The sequence below is a fragment of the Bos indicus genome, chromosome 21 (assembly GCF_029378745.1).
Source record: "Bos indicus isolate NIAB-ARS_2022 breed Sahiwal x Tharparkar chromosome 21, NIAB-ARS_B.indTharparkar_mat_pri_1.0, whole genome shotgun sequence".
Taxonomy (NCBI): Eukaryota; Metazoa; Chordata; class Mammalia; order Artiodactyla; family Bovidae; genus Bos; species Bos indicus.
Genome location: NC_091780.1, coordinates 49,191,641 through 49,213,820, shown reverse-complemented (window position 1 = coordinate 49,213,820; position 22,180 = coordinate 49,191,641). Strand labels below are relative to the sequence as shown.

The window sequence follows — 22,180 nt, the reverse complement described above, 5'->3', positions numbered from 1 at the left end:
AGTTGCATTTTTAAGTAACTGATAGATATCATGGGTAAGATTCTGAGAAATACAATTTAGAAGTTGTTTTTTTGTATTAATGGCTGTAATCAAATGTGTTCATAGTAGTAAACTTCTGTTGCCATATTAAAATCAGTTAAAGCTGTCTCACATGTTTTATCTTGTAGTTTATGTTTCATTTAAGAAGATCTCCTTTCTTGCAAGTTTTTAACAATAGTCCTGATGAGAGTTCCTATTATCGTCACCACTTTATGCGTCAAGACTTGACCCAGTCTCTCATCATGATTCAGCCTATTCTGTACGCTTATTCTTTTAGTGGACCACCGGAGGTGAGAGGGGTAGAAAAAGAAATTGGTTTTGTTACTGTGCTGTCTGCTATTAAAGTAAAACAACTAGGTTTTTCTTGAAATATAGTTATTAAATGTAAGAATTTAATTCAGGCATGAATATCTTGTTATTCATATGTACTCTTAATGTTTATGAGTGCTTACTATATGCTAGATAAAATGCTAGGCTATATTAGGAAATTATTAAAAAGATAAACAGCTATAAGAGACTTTGTATTTATTAAAAAAATTTTTTAACAGACTTTTTAAAGATTATTTTGTCTAGTCATTTGGTTGATAAAAATCCTATCGGTCTCATGACTTATGTCCTTACCAATGTCTGCAGGTGATGACGATTCTAGAAACTGTATTCCAGAGTTTAGTGTCTGACAATTAGGGCATTCTGTCTAAACAAAAGCTTTGTTTTAATACAGTCCCATTCTCCTATAGTCTTTTGGAACATAAGATACAGTTGATTATAAAGATATATACTTAGAAAAATGATAAAGCTATCCATTTTGCCTTCTTAGCAAACTGTCCCAATTATTTTTACCTATTTTCAAATAGATAGTTTTTCTGTTTCATGATTAAAACAATTTGTTTACTTAAAAGTATGTAATGACTATATTTGAAAATAATAACTTTAGGAAGGGTCAGTATAAAGAGAATATGATATCTATTTGTTAATGATCTCTAATGCTGCCTTTATTCACTTTTGTAAAAAAATAGTGGGTAAAAAGTTATATTTTGTTGCCATTTTTTATAGTAATTTGTCATAGTTTTTACTTTTCTAGAAAATGCATTTTTAATTGGTCTAGCTATACATTTGGTCTCATAGTTATTTGAATGAGGAAAGTAAGTTTTAGAAATACCTTTTTTTTTTTTTTTAATTTCATAGTAATATATGTAAGTTGTAAACATCTGGAAAATGTCAAAAAGTGTTTGGAAGAAAAATAGAATCCCACTGCCTGCTCTTGTCAGGTTTCAAACTCTCCATTTAATCCACGAATCCCATTCATTTCTTAAGGCTTTGCATTTAAAGTTATCCTCTTTCTCTTCTGCATTGTCACTTCTCTCATCACCATCATTCTATTAACACAGAAACCTTAGTGTCACTCTTGTTAAACAAAAGCCCCTGGACTTCACATTGTCTCTAGTTGCCGCCTCATTGCTCTGGTCCCAGTCACAGCTAAACGCAGAGAGTTGCTTGTTGTCCATATGTTCCCACGTTACATTCTCTTCTCCACCTATATTAGTCAGACTCTTGGCCCTGAGATTATTCTGAAACAACTCTTATAAAGGCTACCAAGCCCTCATCTTGCTGGAACTCACAACAGCATTTACCCAGTGAGGACTCTCCTTGAAAAACTTTTGGTCTAGGCTTCTCCAATGCCTACAGCACCTACTGGTTTTCCTCTTCCTCACTGCCTGTTCCTTCTCAGACTCCCTCTGCTGGCTTCTCCCTTTCTGAACTCTAAATGTTGGTGTGGTCTGGGCTCAGTCTCTGGCTTCTCTGGATTCCCTTGAAACAGTGCAGTCTAATCACATAGCTCTAATTGCCATCTTCATGCATGTGATACCCAAATTTATGTCAGTTCAGGCCACTTCCATTTCATATTCAGAACTATGTTTCCATCTCCAAATTTTCTCTGTCCCAAGCCTTTCCTCTCTCAGTGGTGCCACACACCATCAGACTTAGGAATCTATTCTCTGATTTCCTCTTGACTACTCTATTTTCAATTGTTATTTCAGTTGAGCGATTCCTCAGAAAATTAAATTGAAACATCCTTTAAGAATTCATAATAGCAAGAGGTTTTAAGTAGTAAGATAATACATTTAAAAGATTTTAAAGATCCTAAAAAGATCAATTTTGTATTTTTAAGTAATTAATTTTTCCTTCTTCCTCTTTCATTATTATCCTCACATCAGCCGGTTCTTCTTGATAGCAGCAGCATTCTTGCAGATCGTATTCTCCTCATGGACACATTTTTCCAGATTTTGATTTATCATGGTGAGGTAAGATTCCCTTGTGTTTAAAGCTATGCACGTAGTTTCAGTAAAGTCTTTTAATTCGTATTGCTAGAAGTTTTCCTCCCTTTACTATATGAGTAGTGTCTCCTCTATGATAAACTTTATTTCCACTTTTATTAAGTTATGTGTAAAATGTGATTCTTCCTTTTGTGAATTTTTAGACTTAATTTTCAGTTGACCTGTCTGTGGTTGTTTTGTCTGTTTGTCTGCACATAATTGGAGAAATGAATTTTATACAAAGCATAGCTGTGAAAGAGTGAGCATATCATACCTTTGGGTTTTACCTGAAGACACTAAGAAGGGAAAAGTCAGTAGGCGGGCTTTCCTTTTTGTTATTTCATGTATCCATTTAAAAAGTATTCTGGGACTTCCCTGGTGGTCCAGTGGTTAAGATTCCATACTCCCAATGCAGGGGGCTAGGTTTTATCCCTGGTCAGGGAGCTAGAGCCTGCATGGTGCAACTAAAACCCGACACAGACCCCATCCCCACCCCCCAAATATTCCACACGAAGTATTTAAAGTAAAAAAAAATATTTCAGTTGATCTTAAAGATTCATTTAAAGCACAAGCTAATTAAAATTTATGACTTAATTTGATAGGTAAATGAAAAGAGCAGACTATTTGAGTAGCAATTGAGTTAATCTAGGTTATTTAGCATAACTCTGTTCATTCCTATATTTATTCATTCAGGCAGTATTTAAGTGCTTCCTCTGTGTGGAAAGCAGTGAAATCTAGATGCTTTGAGAAATACAGATCTTTTTCATAAACTTATACTCAAGCTTATAGTCTAGTGTTCAGGTAACTTGTGCAGATATATTTTTCCAGTGTTATAACTGTAAATGATTTTAGATTTGCACTGTAATAGGGAAGGGGCTTTCCAGGTGGTGCTAGTGGTAAAGAAGCCACCTGCCAGTGCAGGAGACATAGGAGACATAACCCAGGGTTCGATCCCTGGGTTAGGAAGACGCCCTGGAGGAAGGCAAAGCAACCCACTCCAGTAGTCTTGCCTGGAGAATCCCATGGACAGAGGAGCCTAGTGGTCTGCAGTCCACAAGGTTGCTAAGAGTCAGATGCCACTGAAGCGACTTGGCGCGCATGCACTCAGGGAAGATCTTATTTAAAATATCACTTTAAATATATGGGACTTTTAAAGACCTATTGATTATTATTTTTAACTGTTACCAGTTACTAGAGCTATTTAACTTTTTTGGGGGGGGGGTTAAATTTTTTTAATTTTTATTTTATTTTATTTTAAACTTTACAATATTGTATTAGTTTTGCCAAATATCAAAATGAATCTGCCACAGGTATACCTGTGTTCCCCATCCTGAACCCTCCTCCCTCCTCCCTCCCCATACCATCCCTCTGGGTCATTCCAGTGCACCAGCCCCAAGCATCCAGTATCGTGCATCAAACCTGGACTGGCGACTTGTTCCATATATGACATTATACGTATTTCAGTGCCATTCTCCCAAATCATCCCACCCTCTCCCTCTCCCACAGAGTCCAAAAGACTGTTCTATACATCAGTGTCTCTTTTGCTGTCTCGTATACACGGTTATTGTTAACATCTTTCTAAATTCCATATATATGCGTTAGTATACTGTATTGGTGTTTTTCTTTCTGGCTTACTTCACTCTGTATAATAGGCTCCAGTTTCATCCACCTCATTAGAACTGATTCAAATGTATTCTTTTTAATGGCTGAGTAATACTCCATTGTGCATATGTACCATAGCTTTCTTATCCATTCATCTGCTGATGGACATCTAGGTTGCTTCCATGTCCTGGCTATTATAAACTTTTAAGAATAATGCCTGTGATACTAGCTCTGTGACAGAGCTAGGTTTTTGATAATTTCTTTTGTCTTTCAATAGTTTTATTTCTTCAAATAGCTTGTTAACATGCATAAATGAGAAATCGGAAATTCAGATGACTGTTCCTCTGTTAAATATAGAGATATAAAGATATACATTGATTGATTCAGTTAACTTAGAAATCAAGCCAGGTTAAATCTTTGGATGATTTAATTAAATGGTGTTTTGGAGTCATTTACCTTAATAAAAGTTGATTAATAAAATCAATATTTTTACCTTAAGAATATTGATTCAGATGCTCTTTTATAGGTGTATTATCTTTATAATATTATTGCTATTATTATTAAAGTTTTTACCTTTATGTATCTTGTGAGAATGTAACTCCATTGGTAAAGATTCATAATATAAGAGGTAATTAATTTTGAAGTCTCCAGGAAATCTTCTGTACCAAAAATCCCCTTTATTTATCATAAGCTTAGGTAGATACCTTTTTGTTGTTGTTGTTCAGTCGCTAAGTCATGTCCGACTCTTGACGACCCCATGGCCTATATAGCCCACCAGGCTCCTCTGTCCTTGGAATTCTCCAGGCAACAATTCTAGAGTGAGTTGCTGTTTCCTTCTCCATGGGATCTTCCCGACCCATGGACTGAACCTTTGTCTCCTACATTGATTTGTGGATTCTTTACCACTGAGCCACCTGGGAAGCCCAGGGATACCTTTTATCTAACTTTAATATGATAAGTGTAGTGTTTTAAATTTTTTCATTATTATTGCTTTTTACTTTTAAAGAAGAAATATCCTAATTTTGCATCTGTTTACGCAAGAATACTGAAATTAGTATTGTAACTTTAAAAAATTAGTAACTTAAAAATAAATGGGATAATAGTCTATGATTTTCTTATTTTCTGATGATTGTTTCATTTGAAAAACAAATATTTGGTTAGGCAAGAAAAAAAGTAATAATTCCTTTAATTGTTTTAAAATTAGACCATAGCTCAGTGGCGCAAGTCAGGATACCAGGACATGCCAGAATATGAAAATTTCCGCCACCTTCTGCAAGCCCCAGTGGATGACGCCCAGGAAATCCTTCACTCCAGGTTTCCAATGCCAAGGTACATTGACACGGAACACGGGGGCAGTCAGGTAATGCTCTTCATTTGTTTGCATGTGTGTTGATGATTTTACAATGAGTTGTTCCTGTTTGCCTTCTGACATTAGTTTGAATAGACTGCTTCACCAGGCAAATGAAAAGGAAGGAGATGGGCAGATGGTTTCCAGAGGAAGGTATGCTTCCTTCTTGCCTTAGTTTTGAGAGCAGAGCAGTAAGATCATTGACTAGCTGACTACAGGTGGTGGTTTCTCCCATCTTCTTCCTCCAGCTCAGCTCTAGTCAAGAGCCAGGGTGGTGTTTTGGTGATATGCCAGCTTTAGTTGAGCAAGTAGATATGAACAACTTAGGAAATAATTTAGTGTACTTTTCTCAGATCTCTTTGTTTACTGACAAAGTCTATGAATATGAAGTTTATGGTAACATAATTTTTGTTTTCCTTATTCTATCATTTCACTTTTCTAGAAAATGTCATGTAATAGGAAAGCATTATGGCATTATAAAAAGGTGTGTAATTTTTAGAGTTATTAGGGTTAAATAACGTACATATAGCCTTTTTTGGCCTTACAGAAGACTCAATTAGGACCCCATAACGTACACTTTTTTTTTTCTTTCTGTTTTTAAAAAAAATTTTTTTTTGTTTATTATTTTTGGCCACACTGGGTCTTTGTCGCTACACAGGCTTTTTCCTAGTTGTAGTGAGCGGGTACTACTCTGTGGTTTGGCGCGCAGGCTTCTCACTGAGGGGGCTTCTCTTGCTGTGGAGCACGGGCTCTAGGGTGTGCAGGCTGTAGTAGTTGTGGCACATGGGTTTAGTTGTGGCTCCCAGCTTTTAGAGCACAGGCTTAACACTTGTAGCACGCGGGCTTAGTTGCTCCGTGGCATGTGAGATCTTCCCAAACTGGGGATTGAACCCGTGTCTCCTGCACTGGCAGGTAGATTTTTTACCACTGAGCCACTAGGAAAGCCCAACTCTTTTTTTTTTTTTTTAGTATTTTATTTTATTTATTTATTTTTTAAAATTCATTTCCTTTTTATTTTTTATTTATTATTATTATTATTTTTTACTTTACAATATTGTATTGGTTTTGCCATACATCAACATGCATCCACCACGGGTGTACACGTGTTCCCCATCCTGAACCCCCCTCCCACCTCCCTCCCCATACCATCCCTCTGGGTCATCCCAGTGCACCAGCTCCAAGCTTCCTGTATCCTGCATTGAACCTGGACTGGCGATTCGTTTCTTATAAGATATTATACATGTTTTAATGCCATTCTCCCAAATCATCCCCCCTCCCTCTCCCACAGAGTCCAAAAGACTGTTCTATACATCTGTGCCTCTTTTGCTGTCTCGCATATAGGGTTGTCATTACCATCTTTCTAAATTCCATATATATGCGTTAGTATACTGTATTGGTGTTTTTCTTTCTGGCTTACTTCACTCTGTATAATAGGCTCCAGTTGCATCCACCTCATTAGAACTGATTCAAATGTATTCTTTTTAATGGCTGAGTAATACTCTATTGTGTATATGTACCACAGCTTTCTTATCCATTCGTCTGCTGATGGACATCTAGGTTGCTTCCATGTCCTGGCTATTATAAACAGTGCTACAGTGAACATTGGGGTACACGTGTCTCTTTCAGTTCTGGTTTCCTCCGTGTGTATGCCCAGCAGTGGGATTGCTGGGTCGTGTGGCAGTTCTATTTCCAGTTTTTTAAGGAATCTCCACACTGTTCTCCATAGTGGCTGTACTAGTTTGCATTCCCACCAACAGTGTAAGAGGGTTCCTTTTTCTCCACATCCTCTCCAGCATTTATTGCTTGTAGACTTTTGGATCGAAGCCATTCTGACTGGCGTGAATACCTCATAGTGGTTTTGATTTGCATTTCTCTGATAATGAGTGATGTTGAGCATCTTTTCATGTGTTTGTTAGCCATCTGTGGAAAGCTCAACTCTTGAATAACTTTTACTGCTGCTTTTAAATTCTTATTAGAGGTATATAAATTAATTATAGGTTATTTTTTCACTTGTTCCTAGAAAGTACAGACCTTGCTTTGTTTATTGATGTATCCCTAGTGCCTAGCACAGTATTACAAAGTAGGTAGTAGATATCAGTAACTATTATTCAGAAATGATAGCAATTATTATTAGGGTTTTACTATATTTATAATAGGAGCTACTATACCCTATTGAGAATTTGCAAAGCTGTTAACACTTTACATAACTTCTCTCATTTGATTCTCTAGCAGTCCTATTATTGTTTCCATTTTACGGATAATAAAACTGAGACTTAGGTTACTTGTGGCCAAGGAAAACTGTAAATGGAGGAATTGGGATTTGAATCCACATGTTCTATGCTGCTGCAGCTGCTGCTAAGTCGCTTCCGTTGTGTCCAACTCTGTGTGACCCCATAGACAGCAGCCCACCAGGCTCCCCCGTCCCTGGGGTTCTCCAGGCATGAACACTGGAGTGGGTTGCCATTTCCTTCTCCAGTGCATGAAAGTGAAAAGTGAAAGTGAGGTCGCTCAGAGGTCGCTCAATGAACCCATGGACTGCAGCCTACCAGGCTTCTCCATCCATGGGATTTTCCAGGCAAGAGTACTGGAGTGGGATTTTCCAGGCAAGAGTACTAGAGTGGGGTGCCATTGCCTTCTCCAAGATATTCTTTAGAAGTAGAAAAGATTTTGTATGGTACTAAATTTCAAATGATAGGACTGTCTTGTTCTTTTAATGTGAAATAATAATTTATGAATTGTTCTCTCATTGATGTCTCACCACATGTAGTGCTGTATTCCTTTTCAATTCTGGTTATTATTTCATGATGATAAGGCATAGTGGATAGATGGGCAAAATGTTGGGCAAGTGCTGTCATGGAATAGCCTATAGTTTGAAAAAGTTTGACAGTCATTGTTTAAAGTGAAAGAACATGTAGAGACTTTGAATCTTTGGAGACTTTGAACCTTTGTTGATGTTTCAGACCAGGTGTTTGGTAAATGTCACACTAACTTTGTCATAATTGTTGCACACATACTCTTTATATGTTGAGTTTTGAATTCTACAATTTGTATTTGTTACTGTAAATGTTATTGTGTATGTATGATTTGGAGAGGTTACACTTATTTGTAACATATAGTGGTCTACGTATTTCAAGATTTATCTCATTTTTTTAAAGTTTCATTTTAATAAAATTAATTTTATGAAAATATATTAAATAGAATTGATTTTATATGGCATAATGTATTTGTTTAGCCTATATTGACCAAATCTTATATTTGATGGATAATATTATTTCTTCTTTGCTTTTAAGGCTCGTTTCCTGCTTTCAAAAGTTAACCCCTCACAGACTCATAATAATATGTATGCCTGGGGACAGGTAAGTGTAAATAGCAGACCGTGGAAATTATTTCTTTGTGTTTTTTATAGTTCGTTATTTTAGTGAAAGCTACGTTTTTTGCCTTTGTTTTTGGTAATGGTTTCTGCTGGAAAGTAATAAAAAAAAGAGGTGAAAATAGAATTAACATTTGGTGGCACCACAGAAAATACAAAAGTGATTATATCAAATATGTAGAACCCTTTCATATTTCAAGCTTATCATGTTTCCCTTGAGACAAAAAGCAATAAAGTGTATAGTAAATGAACTAGAAGGTGATGATTCAGACTTAATGCTAGGCTGAGAACCACAAAAGGCCACAGTACGCAGGGAGTGGTCAGGGATTGTGGTTGAACAAGAGAGGCTGGAGGCCTGGACATCATTATTAATGTATTTTAATTTGGTAGAAATTCTCTCTCTTGATACACTGCTGCTGCTGCTGCTGCTGCTGCACTATATCACCACTTATCAAGTGTCCAATCTGCAGGACTCTATATTGGTACTTCAGGATCCCAGCTATCATCCCTGCCTTTGAAGAGCTTGTAGTCTAGTATTAGAAATAAAGCACATACCTAAGTCATTAAAAATACAAGGCAGATTGGGTTGTATGCTTTTAGGAAAATTTAAAGTGTTACGGGGGGATAGAGGAGAAGGAGGGAAAAAGGTCGCATGATGGCAGAAGAAGAGATATTTCCTTTAGAGTGCTTATGACTCCAATAAGTAGAAATTATGTGAGGAATGGAATTCTAGGTAGATGACAGTATGGACTAGGATAAAGAGTATATGTCAGGATGAATAGTAGAACAATAAACTGGAAATGTAATTGTACAGTTAGTTATGGAGGCTCTTGAGTACCAGGCTGAGGACTGAGGAGCTGAGTTTTTATTTGCTAAGTTATGGAATGTCATTGAAGGTTTTTGGCCAGAGAGCCAATTCTGATTCTTGGATAATACAGTTGAATCTTAAGATTAATTGGAAGCAGTCTGTAAGTTGGAACTGTTTCTGCTGAAGTAATCCAAGTGAGAGAGAAAGAAGATGAGATGGTGAAAAGGAATAGATTTGAGTTATATTTCGAGAGGAGACTCAGTGAGATTTGATTAGCAGTTGCAGGAAAGTAAAACTTACTCTGGGGCCAGACAGCTGTATACAAAATCTGAATTCTGATTGGATTCTGGATTAGAGCAAACAGCTTATAAAGAACATAATTGGGATGATTTGTGAAATATATAGACTGTATATCAGATACTAGTATAGTAATAAATTTCTTAAGAGTAATAATGGTGTTGTGGTTATGTAGGCGATTGTCCTTGATCTTGGGAGATATATCCTAAAGTGTTCGGGGATAAAATGTGATGTCTTCAGCTTGAAAAAATGATTCAACAAGAAGAAAAAGAAAAGAAAAAATAGATACAAACATAAAATGTGGCAAAATGTTCATCATTGATTTTAAGTTCAGTGCTATGTTGGTATTCATTGTACTTTTTTCCTAAGGTTTGAATTTTTGAAAAATAGTTGAGGGGGGGAACAAGGGAGTAAGGTGCTCTGAGCCTGGGTAACTGAGGAGAACGTGTGCCGGTAGGAATGAGAGTGAAAAGACAACGTTTTAGACCTTGAGTTTGAGATACCATCTAGATGCCCAAATGAGCAGGCTGTTGAAAATTTGGGTTTGGTGGTCAGGGCAAGGATTAGACAAGTGATACTGAAAGCCATCACAGTGGATGGTTGTCCAAGGAGAGGCTACAGAGGCAAAGAAGGATGAGACAGAACCTTGAGGAAGTACAAGTGCTAGGAGTATTTTATACGTAATCAGAGAAGTGGAAGGAAAAAGAGAGGAACACCGTGTCCTAAGTGGCGAGGGAGAACTTTATAGAAGGAAGAAGAAGGGAGTAACAAATACTGAGATGCTGCAGATACTTGGTTTGAGGACTAGGCGGTTATTTGTGCCCTTGCTAAGCAGTTTTAATATAGTCATTGTGTAGAGGATAGATTATTAAAGAATTAATGAGTGGTGAAGAAGTGGAGATCATTAAGTATAAATGGTTCTTTTGCAAATTTAGCCTGAATGAATAGTAGAAGGATGATTGTTATTAGAGTAAGGGCACAAAACTTACTTGTAGGCTAAGTGTAAGGAGCTAACGTTGGGGAGACCCAGAAGGACACTGTATAGATGTTTAAGATCCTCAGAAAGAGACAGTGTGATCGCATTATGTGGAGTTTAAGCACTGGTAGGGAGGCAGGACATTTCTTTCTGCAAAAGCAAAGAGTGAGAAGAAGGGTGAAGACAGAAAGATTTTGAGGTGGAGAGAAAAACTCTCATTGGAGAAGCCTGTTTCTTTTCAGTAATAGATTATTGCTAGAGTGAGAAATGCTGGGGTTAAGGACTAGATAACAGAACAGGTTGCTGCTGCTGCTGCTAAGTCGCTTCAGTCATGTCCCACTCTGTGTGACCCCATAGACAGCAGCCCACCAGGCTCCCCCGTCCCTGGGATTCTCCAGGCAAGAACACTGGAGTGGGTTGCCATTTCCTTCTCCAACGCAGGAAAGTGAAAAGTGAAAGTGAAGTCACTCAGTCGTGTCCGACTCTTAGCGACCCCATGGACTGCAGCCCACCAGGCTCCTCCATCCATGGGATTTTCCAGGCAAGGGTACTGGAGTGGGGTGCCATTGCCTTCTCCAACAGAACAGGTTAAAAACAGCTATAAAGAATATAAGAAAGCAATAGAGGGTGAGTAAAAGACTTACAGCAGTGTTGAGGGTCCATTTTATTTACCAACAGTTTCTTGAGCATGGTTCCGTAATGTTCTTTAGCCATGCTGTGTAGTTAGGCATTGCATCAAAGATGAAAGAACTGGGGCTAATTTAGAACTAGAGGTAAGAAAGATGGACACAGCAAAGAGAGTAGAATATTTGAGAGCATTGTTAAACAATTGACTATGGGGCCCAGGCTAGTTAGAAGAGAAATAAAGCAATAATTGGAATTCAGGCCTTTTTCTTTGAATATAGTGAGTAAGTGAGTGAAAGTTACTCAGTCGTGTCCGACTCTTTGTGACCCCATGGACTTTACAGTCCATGGAATTCTCCAGGTCAGAATACTGAAGTGGGTAGCTTTTCCCTTTTGCAGGGGATCTTCCCAACCCAGGGATTGAACTCAGGTCTCCCCCATTGCAGGCAGATTCTTTTACCAGCTGAGCCACCAGGGAAGCCAAAGAATACTGGAGTGGGTAGCCTATCCCTTCTCCAGGGGAACTTCCCAACCCAGGAATCAAACCAGGGTCTCCTGCATTGCAGGCAGATTCTTTACCAACTGAGCTATGGGGGAAGCCCTTTGAATATAGAGGTGCCTCAAAAGTTTGCCTTGAATTCTCTACATTTTAGAGAATTTTTTCTGGGTGATTGTATCCATTCTTGTGGCTTCAGCTTTCATTTGAGTCTAACTTGTAAGTCTCCATCTTTGCTTTGGCTTCACAGTGACCTGCAGACTGGAGTTTATAACCACCAGGTGCAGAGCACTTGAGTTTCCTGTAGACATTTCATAAGCAGCATGCCCCAACTTGAGCTCTCTCATACCATCTTGTACTTACTGACTTGCAGGTTTTTTACAGAGGAGCCCACCATTCTCTCAGTTGCCAGGGCTTGGAACTTTAGTCATGTACATTTTCTCTCTTCTGCCCCTAATCATTGACTTATTTTCCCTGGCCGTTCCCTCCTTTCCCTGTCGCTAATCAAGATTAGGCCCTGTTAGTCTTCACATAGACTGTTGGAATTACCTGCTGGCACCGCTTCAGCTGTTTCTTCCCATTTTGGCACTGATCAGAGTGGTCTCCCTAAAACAGTTCTAAGTCAAAGCACTGCATGGAAATCTTTAATAACCCCCTATTGAGTTACTAAAAGCTCTGTATTGCTATTGAGGGTCCTTTGTAGTGTGCTCCACATAGCTTTGCCCACTTTTAGCTACTATTTAGTCTTTTTAATCAAACTGGCCTTCCTACTGCACTCTGAGTGTACTGAGCATGTAACTTACAGAGCAGCCATCCCTCAAGGCTCAGTTTTAAAAGTTTACTGACTCCATGAAACTTTTTCTGTGATTGTATGACTGGATATTGTGGAATATCCCTGACCCTTCATTCCCCTTCTCTTTCCCCATCCATTTCTGATGGCACTTATTTTTCCTGTTAGAATATAAATTACTTGAGGGTAATAACTGTGTCACTTTCATTTTTGACTTTCCACAGTACCTTAAACATTAGCACATATTGACTATAATACATCTGGACAGGACAACAGAGATTAGAGTAGGGGAATCTGTGGAGATGCTTTAGGAGTTAAAAGCTTTTGTGAAATAGATAGATAAATTGAGTCCATGGTCTAAAAGTCCTGAAAAGTGAGGAGGTTTTTTTTTTTTTTTTTTTTTTTTTTTAATAGCAAGGAAAGGAACTTACTCCTGGAAATTGTTCAAGGGGTACATAGCATGTGTGAGAAAAATTTGTCTCCACATAATACATGTACATATAGATTTTCAATATCATCCCTCACCATCTTCCACTTGGTAGGGAGTGGGGGGGAGACAAAAAGCCAAGTATAATCCTGTGATGTGGAACTTTGGGCTACAGGATGTCCATGAGTTAGCCTTTCTTTTATACTTTAGTCGGTTGAGTATTGGTTTTGGTTCTGGATCCCACAAGGTAAAAGGAACTTATTTAAGAAAAGAAAACCACAAGAACATAGAAAATATAGCACCAATAAATAGAGTTAATGAAAATAGTAAATAATCAATATGAGGGGGAAGTTAAAGGATACTTTAAAACAGTATTCATCAGGGGTCGTTTATCAATTGCCCGTAAGGACTAGGTGAACAAATGAGTGAAACTGGCTGCATATAAGAGACGCTTTCAGTCTCAGTGTCAGAAACCAATGCCTGAGGGCGGGGGCTGTGGCCAACTAGGGCTTATGGGGAGGGTCCACAGATGTTCCTATTTCCAGGCAGTAATAATTAAGTTCCAGTTTAATTATTATAGGTCATATTATTTTTTTTTTATTTTATTTTATTTTTAAACTTTACATAATTGTATTAGTTTTGCCAAATATCAAAATGAATCCATCACATAGGTCATATTATTTTAAGCTATGGACAAATGGAGGTGGAAAACCATCATGGATGTATTTTTAAAGAGAAAAAGGGTACAGTTGAAGAATCGAGATCAATCAACTGGAAATTTTTGATAAGATTGAGTTGAGCATTAGTATTTATCATTTCAAATAAGATCACAGTATATAAATTAGAAGACCCATATGTATTTTGTCTGGTCTAGGAGAACTAGATCTGAGATTGGTGAATTGAGGTAGAAAGGCATCAATCCATGTGTCGTTCTGGGCTGATAGTTGAAAATTCTGCAAGTTACTAAACTTTCCTATGCCTTCTTTTCCTTATCTGTTACAGAGTTTAATGACACGTACTTGATATACCCAGTAATACTCAGTAAATATTAGTTATTAGTTTTCCTTGTTATCACTGGAGAAAACAGTCTCTCTCTAGAGATATTTAAGATAGGAAAGAAAACCAATAATAATATAACCTATAATAATTAAACTGAAACTTAATTATTACTGCCTGGAAATAGGAACATTAGAGGCATAAATAAGAGCCCTAACATTTTTTAAGCCAGACCCTGAAGGAGGGAGATCATTTCATTGGGTGAATATGATGGAGAAGGAAATCCCAGGCCAAGGAACAAACATGCAGTATTGTTTATCTTATTCACTCATTCATTTATCCATCCACCCATCCATGTATTCAACTTTGAAAGCATCGTCTTTGGAGAAACTTAAATATGCTTTGTTGTTATTAAAGGAGTTCTTTTTATTCATTTGATAAAACCTTGTTTAAATATTTTCAATCATTCGGTTAAATTATATCCTTACATATGGTGGTTTTAATTACATTATCAGGTCTGTCTCTCCTTAGGTTATTTTATAAAGTTTTTTCCTCAAAGAGGCAGTTAAAAGCAGTTTGGATTTCTTCTCATTATTACATTTTAGAAAATATAATAATCTTTTCCAGAAATGCCATCTGGTTTAGGAAAATTGAAGAATTAGTCACAGTTATACCTTTGGGGCAAGCTGGCATTTGATCCTATCTTTTATGAAGAGAATCTTATGAAAACAAAACAAACAACTCCTTTTAGATTGGTTTAAAACTATTTCAAAGATCTTTCAGTCTATGTTGAATTAGTTCATGTGTCTAAAAACAATGAAATTTTGGTCTGATGTATTTAAATCAGTGTTTCTCAGTCTTTATATTTTGTTAAATTTGAAAGCATCCCTTTTTTGTAATGGTGTTTGAAATGTCAAAATTAAATAAATGTGATAATTAGGAGTAAGAAAGAAACCAAGAGCCTAAGGTTTTTCTTGACATATGACTTTTATAAGAGAAATTATGTTAATATTTTTATAGATAATAATAAGCTGAATCTGCACTGTTTTAGTCATTATACTAAGATTTTCATAAACTCTTATTTATTAAAACACTTGTGAGGTGAGTACTGTTAATCTTATTTTTCAGAAGAGTAAATTGATGCTTACGTAGATTAACTTTCCCCAAGTCACATAAACTGTGACAAGGGTTTGGATTTGATCCTAGGTCATTCTAACTCCAGAATCTGAACTTTTAACCATTAAGCTAAATTGATGATTGAAATTTAGGGAGTTAACATGATACCCAAGCATTTTGCTAAAAATTATGAAATCTAATACCTTAGTTTTCTTTTTGTCAGAAATCGAGAGTCCAGTATAAGTATTATCCATGGATGACCTGAAGGGGGCGCCGCTGCAGCACTGCTTCTGTGATGGTGCTGGAGGCCTCTGATGCTGTAGTGCTTCATATGCTAAATGATATAAAACGTGGCCCTCTCTGCCCAATCCTGGGTGTATGTTAAAGAGAAAAAGGGTACAGTTGAAAAATTGAGATCAGTCAACTGGAAATTTTTGATAAGATTGAGTTGAGCATTTAGTATTTATCATTTCAAATAAGGTCGCAGTATATAAATTAGAAAACCCATATATATTTTGTCTTTACTAGGAGAAATAGATCTGGGATTGGGTGAATTGAGGTGGAGAATGTGTAAAGTGGAAAAAAAATCAGGTATAATTATAGGAAGAAAAAAAGGAGCTATTGGCTTATTACTAGTTTAAGTCACATTTTTGATACCTTACTTCCTATGTTAACTGTGAATGTAGAATAAAATATAGAATAAAATATAATAAAACTATATATGTAGCCTATAAAAGAATAGATTTTCTAAAATAGATACTAATGTTATAGGCCACCTGCGTGTGTCAGGTATTGTTCTATTTGCTTTACACAATTTAACTCATTTAATCAGTATGACAGCCATGTGTGCAATAGGTTCTGTTCTTATCTGTATTTTACAAATGAGGAAACTAAGACTCAAAGAGCTAAAGTCACTTCTTCAAAGTCATATAGGCAGTAAGCGGCAGAGTCAGGATTTGAGCTCAGTCTGCCTGGCTCCAGTCTCTAAGCTCTTAATTCCAGTGCTGTTGTCTCCCTTCATTATGTAGTTTTTCAAGTTCTTATGAATTCACCTGTGAAAACACATAATAAAATTGATTGTCCTTTTCAGGAGAGGTTATGGCATGTCTGTGGCTATGCCAGAGAAGAACCACAAGAGCTGTGAATTCTTATCTCATGTTTGCCACTAATTTGCTGATATCTTCTGAAAATTACTGAATTTCCTTATTTTAGGCTTTTATATATACCTCTAAGTAAGAAAGTGGATATCAGGTGAAGAATTTAAAAATCCAGATATAAAATACTCCAGGAAACTTTCTTGCTACAATAAAATTTCATTATTAGTGGATTGGATTATTAAGATCATTTCATCAACACAGTTTTTATTAAAATAGAAGTCAGGAATTTTCCCTAACTTTAGAACCCACAAGAATCAATGAAAATGACTTGAATGAAAAAAAAAAAAGAAAGAAAGAAAATGACTTGAATGAAAATATATGTGTGTTTTATTTAAAACATGATATAAATTCTCTTCCTTCCAGCTGGCAGTTCTGCCAAAATATATGTAATTGAAATTTTATTTTAGTAAACAGGCAGCAATGAAGGAGGCTTACTTCTTAGTAGAGATAAAAGCACCAATACATTCAAGACAAATGAACACTTTACTACTTGAAAGACTAAATTGGATATGGAGCTATTTTAATGCCAATTGATGAATTGCAGTACAAATCTGACTCTGACCACTTGGGGTTAGTGCAGACCCCAAAAGTCAAAGGACATGGTCCACAAACAAGACCTACCCTATTCAGATGCCAGCCGAAAGTCGAATCCCAGGTTACCCACGTTTCCGACCAGCTGGCTACAAATTCATGTTTGGGGGTGGTGAGAAAGGGAGAGTGGTCGGATGGGAGATGGGTGGGTGGGGTAGATAAGAGGATGGGTTCCCACAACCCCCCATCAGATTTGGAAATTCCCTAGAACAACTCACAGAACTCAGGAAAGCACTATATTTATGATTACAGTTTTATTATAAAACTGTGATAATTCCTCTTCCCATGGAATCGGGGTTTGTCACCCTCCCAGCTGATGTATTGATGTATTTATTCCTCAAATAGGAATCTCCACTTGGCTCTGGTATCCAGTGGGTTTTTTTTTTTTTTTTGCCTTTGCCTTTGTTTTGTATGATTGATTGAAAATCTAGCCCCCCACCGCCCCCACACCATCCCTTCCTCCCTGGAGGTCAGGCTCTCTTAAAGCCCAGCCATCTAATTACATGGTTGATCTTTTTGGTGACTGGTCCCTATCCTGAGTCATCTCATCTCACAGCATAAACTCTAGTGTGATCTGAAGGGCTCATGAATAACAGATGCTGCTGTCGGGTAATTCCAAGGATGTAGTCTCCCCCCTCAGGAATCTGGGACAAAGACCAGTCAGATTCTTTATTATACAAGAACATAGACATTATTCTGCTTAAAATGATTTCCTTGTCTATTTTTTTTTACACATTTGCTTATACATTTTATCCTTTGTTTTTGATTATAGCGAATATCTTTGTTTTCTTCTAGGAGTCTGGAGCGCCGATTCTCACAGATGATGTTAGTTTGCAAGTGTTTATGGATCACTTGAAAAAACTTGCTGTGTCAAGTGCTGCTTGATGTGCTGAACTTAATAAGATTGAGAAGATGAAATAGTATTTGTTTCTTTTTTCTCTTCTTTTCAGTTAATCTGTGGAAATCAACAGAGATCTCTGTAGACTCTTTTTGTATTAGTATGGTTTGAGACAGCATTTGGAAAAATGTTCATGTTTGTAGATTAAGCTAGAGTATAAGAGCAATACGAACAAATTTGTTTTCCTTGCCACAGTATTATAACTGGTTTTAGAAATTTGAGGTCTTTATAACTTCAGTTCAGTTCAGTCGCTCAGTCGTGTCCGACTCTTTGCGACCCCATGAATCGCAGCACGCCAGGCCTCCCTGTCCATCACCAACTCCCAGAGTTCACTCAAACTCATGTCCTATCTAGTTGGTGATGCTTTATAACTTAATTATGTTAAAAAGTAAAAATAGCGTCTGCCTTGCATTGCAGGGATATAACTCATTTGTATGTTGCAGACAAATTCCAAGTGGCACTGAATGTTCCTGACTTTGTGAAAACTTGTTTCTTAATTTTAACCAGAAAGTAAACAAAATCATCAACAGTAATGATAAATGTGAACATTTTTGCCTATTCATTGAATATTTTTCCATGATATTCAGCACTTATGTATACACTTCTTCTGTACTTACTCTGTTAAGGCAGATTTATTTTTATGATGACTTGTTTAGGAATTATTTGACTTTATATATGGTAATTTTCATGAAGATAATTTAATGTTTTTCGTCATTTGAAAAAAATAGTTTAGAGATGAAAGTTCTTTTGGATGACAGTTCCATAATTGATAACATGTGAAATTCCCACAAAGGACCCAACTATGTGATTAAACATATTTTTTTTAATAAAGGGAAATAGAAAAGAAATAGTTTCGTCACAGTACATTTTAGAAAGGCTTTGCAGTAAAAAGACTATTGTAACTTCTAAACCAAATTTAATATTCACTGCATGCTTTTGTTATTTCCTTTTGTTTTTCTGAGGTAAGTTTTATATTATATCCTTCAGTATTTTAAACTCTTGGGAGTTTACACACTACTTTCTGTTTTTGCTTCCATTTCGTGAACAGTTGTAGTTCTTATTGAAACAGTATTATCTAATATTTTGTTGAATTTTATCATGTGATGATGCTCAGTTCTCTTTTGATTTATTCATTAGTATCATTCACTTTTACCTTTTAAAGTTTACTTGTAGCAGATGTTTACATTGCTAAAGCCAGATATGTTTGACAATGAAATTTACATCAAGTACTGCAATAAAAGGTGGTGCTACTATATGGGCTTAGAAGGACTGCAATGATTGTATTTGCATGAACACAATCATTTGATGGGAAAACAGATACTTTAAATGAATTGTTTGTATGTTTTATTTGATTAGAGTAAATAAATTGCTCTATTCCATTTTATTTGAACTATGATAGGTCTGAATACCAATAAAATATACATTTGCTCTGTTTTCCCGCTTATTTTGAAATCTAGTAAGCCTGAAAAGCCTAGTGTAAAAGTAGAGCATTTATAAAACCTGCTATTGATGGATTAAAAAGTCACTTATTTAAAGAAAAAACAGCTTTATTGAGTTTTAATTCAAGATAAATTCCTTTTAAATCTGATAAAAATCCTCCAAAATTTTTCTTTTGCAAAAATGAGAACAGATACCTCAATGCTGGTGAACATTGACATTATTTGATCCATTGATTTAGAACAAAGGTCCTTTTATGGTGAAGATGATCAAGGCATTTGAACATTGCTCTTTTAATTTCTTTGATCATTTAAGACCAACATCTTTTTGTTGCTTTCCTGGCATTCTTCAAATTTGATTATTCAATGTAAATGCATATCTTATATTTTTGTCACTGCATAGCTGATAGTCTTCTCTACAACTGCTGTGTGCTGCTCTTCACAATTTAAAAATGGAGGAGCAATTTAAAAAATGTTTTACTGTACACTGTTTAGTTCTGTTTAGACTGCAACTATTTTAATTTCTGATCAACCTCATCTAAAACTTTGCACCAAGAAAAATTTCTAAATTGTGCTATTAATGTCATGTTTTATTTTCTTGGTCAGTCCTTTAGTTTTAAAACAGTTCAAAAAGAAAGTTTTAATTGTAAAGATACTAAAACTCATTAAGGTTTCCATGTGTACACTAAAATTTGCACTTACAAAAAAGATTACACCTCAATCACACTGTTTCACTGTTTTAAAATTTAACCCCAAACAAAAACTCTGGGTGGCCATATAAAGACTGAGTGAATTGTTTCTTCATCTTTGTAATTACCACTGTTTATTGAACCTACTGTTTAAACACTAGGATACTTTGACCAATGGATATTGAAGACCAAAAAAAAAAAAATCTCTTCAAGGGAGACGAACTGATTCAAAAACTGTTACTAATTTAACCTTCCAAAGGCAAGGGTGTGTGGGTGTTGGGACTGGATTGTATGGGGTTTCTCTGAATTAAGTTCTGAGTATGGGACAAATACAGTGTTTATGAAAGGATAGGTAGTTCAGTTCAGTTCAGTTGCTCTGTCGTGTCTGACTCTTTGCAGCCCCATGAATCACAGCACGCCAGGCCTCCCTGTCCATCACCAACTCCCAGAATTTACTCAAACTCACATCCATTGAGTCGGTGATGCCATCCAGCCATCTCATCCTCTGTCGTCCCCTTCTCCTCCTGCCCCCAATCCCTCCCAGCATCAGAGTCTTTTCCAATGAGTCAACTCTTCGCATGAGGTGGCCAAAGTACTGGAGTTTCAGCTTTAGCATCATTCCTTCCAAAGAAATCCCAGGGCTGATCTCCTTCAGGATGGACTGGTTGGATCTCCTTGCAGTCCAAGGGACTCTCAAGAGTCTTCTCCAACACCACAGTTCAAAAGCATTAATTCTTCTGTGCTCAGCTTTCTTCACAGTTCAACTCTCACATCCATACATGACCACAGGAAAAACCATAGCCTTGACTAGACGGACCTTTATTGGCAAAGTAATGTCTCTGCTTTTTTAATATGCTATCTAGGTTGGTCATAACTTTCCTTCCAAGGAGTCTTTTAATTTCATGGCTGCAGTCACCATCTGCAGGGATTTTGGAGCCCCCCCAAAATAAAGTCAGCCACTGTTTCCCCATGTATTTGCCATAAAGTGATGAGACCAGATGCCATGGTCTTAGTTTTCTGAATGTTGAGCTTTAAGCCAACTTTTTCACTCTTTCACTTTCATCAAGAGGCTTTTTAGTTCCTCTTCACTGTCTCAATGTAATAATCAGAAAATTACACACATATTATGACTCAGAGGTAGCCATAGCAATTGTATAGACTGTAGACCAATAAAAATTGTTTCAAGCTGGAGTATTTTATCACTGATATTATTTGGAATTGCTGGCATATGGCAATAAAACTCAAACCAAGTGCTCTGACTTTGTTACACTGCTGTCCTTGGAAACAAGATTATTTTCTCATGAGTTATATAAGAAATTTCAATGAAAATTATAAAATATTTAGAATTGAACAATAAAAGTACTCTTTCAAAACTTGTGGTATGGAAAAAAAGATTATTAGAGGAATATATTGTTTTAAAGGCAACTGGAGAAAAAAGATTGAAAATAAATGAACTTTGTATTCAACTCAATGAAAATGAACAACAAATACATCTAAGGAAAGAAGGAGAAAGGAAATAAAGGTAAAATAAGAATTTTAATGAGATAGAAAATAAATGGAGGCAATGCTTCATAAAACCAAAACCAAAAAGATAATAAGCGTTGAAAGTCTTAAATGCATTTTGAAAGCAAAGAAGGAAATTGACTATCAGCTCATCTTCTGAATAGTTTTTTAATGGAGATCTTAAATGAACAATTATTCAAATTTTTTGGTCCAGGCCAATTAAGCATAATTGTTTAGTTGTATAATTACCAAGGCATCTAAAATTTATTCTCTAATGAATTTCAGGGAAAAGTTGATGTTAAAATCATATACTTACTCCTTATGAACATAGAAGTACTTACAAAGTTGAGAAATTATAGTTAAAGGAGTCCGTTGAGATCATTAAATCCTATTTCCTTACCCAGTTCAAGAATTCCCTCACAATATCCCTGATGGTTGATTGACCTCTGTAGATCACTTGCAGTGTCAGTTAAGACAGGAGAGCGTAGATTGTTGAACCCTACAAGTGACTTACACCTTTAAAGAAAAGATAGTGAACTGGGAAGGATTAATATGTGACATACCAAAAAGAAGCCTTGACCAGAATTTGATGGCGAACATTTAAATCTGTTTTACACAACACATTCTGAGGACTATAACCATTGACCTACAAAGCCATCTGGCCCTCTGATATTGTCATTAAATGAGAGTGGGGCAGCCCGT

At 36.4% G+C, this 22,180-nt stretch overlaps 1 protein-coding gene across 2 annotated transcripts in view; it reads left to right on the top strand.

Moving 5' to 3' along the window:
- SEC23A (SEC23 homolog A, COPII coat complex component) overlaps window positions 1–19,392 on the top strand; it is a 75,309-nt gene extending 55,917 nt beyond the window's left edge. For both annotated transcript variants that reach the window (XM_070775490.1, XM_070775489.1), the window contains 5 exons: window positions 168–329; window positions 2,256–2,342; window positions 5,161–5,316; window positions 8,595–8,660; window positions 17,748–19,392. In XM_070775490.1, the coding sequence (XP_070631591.1) occupies window positions 168–329; window positions 2,256–2,342; window positions 5,161–5,316; window positions 8,595–8,660; window positions 17,748–17,837 (561 nt within the window). In that variant the 3' untranslated portion in view covers window positions 17,838–19,392. The remainder of the gene's footprint in view (window positions 1–167; window positions 330–2,255; window positions 2,343–5,160; window positions 5,317–8,594; window positions 8,661–17,747) is intronic.
- The last annotated feature ends 2,788 nt before the right edge of the window (window positions 19,393–22,180 follow it).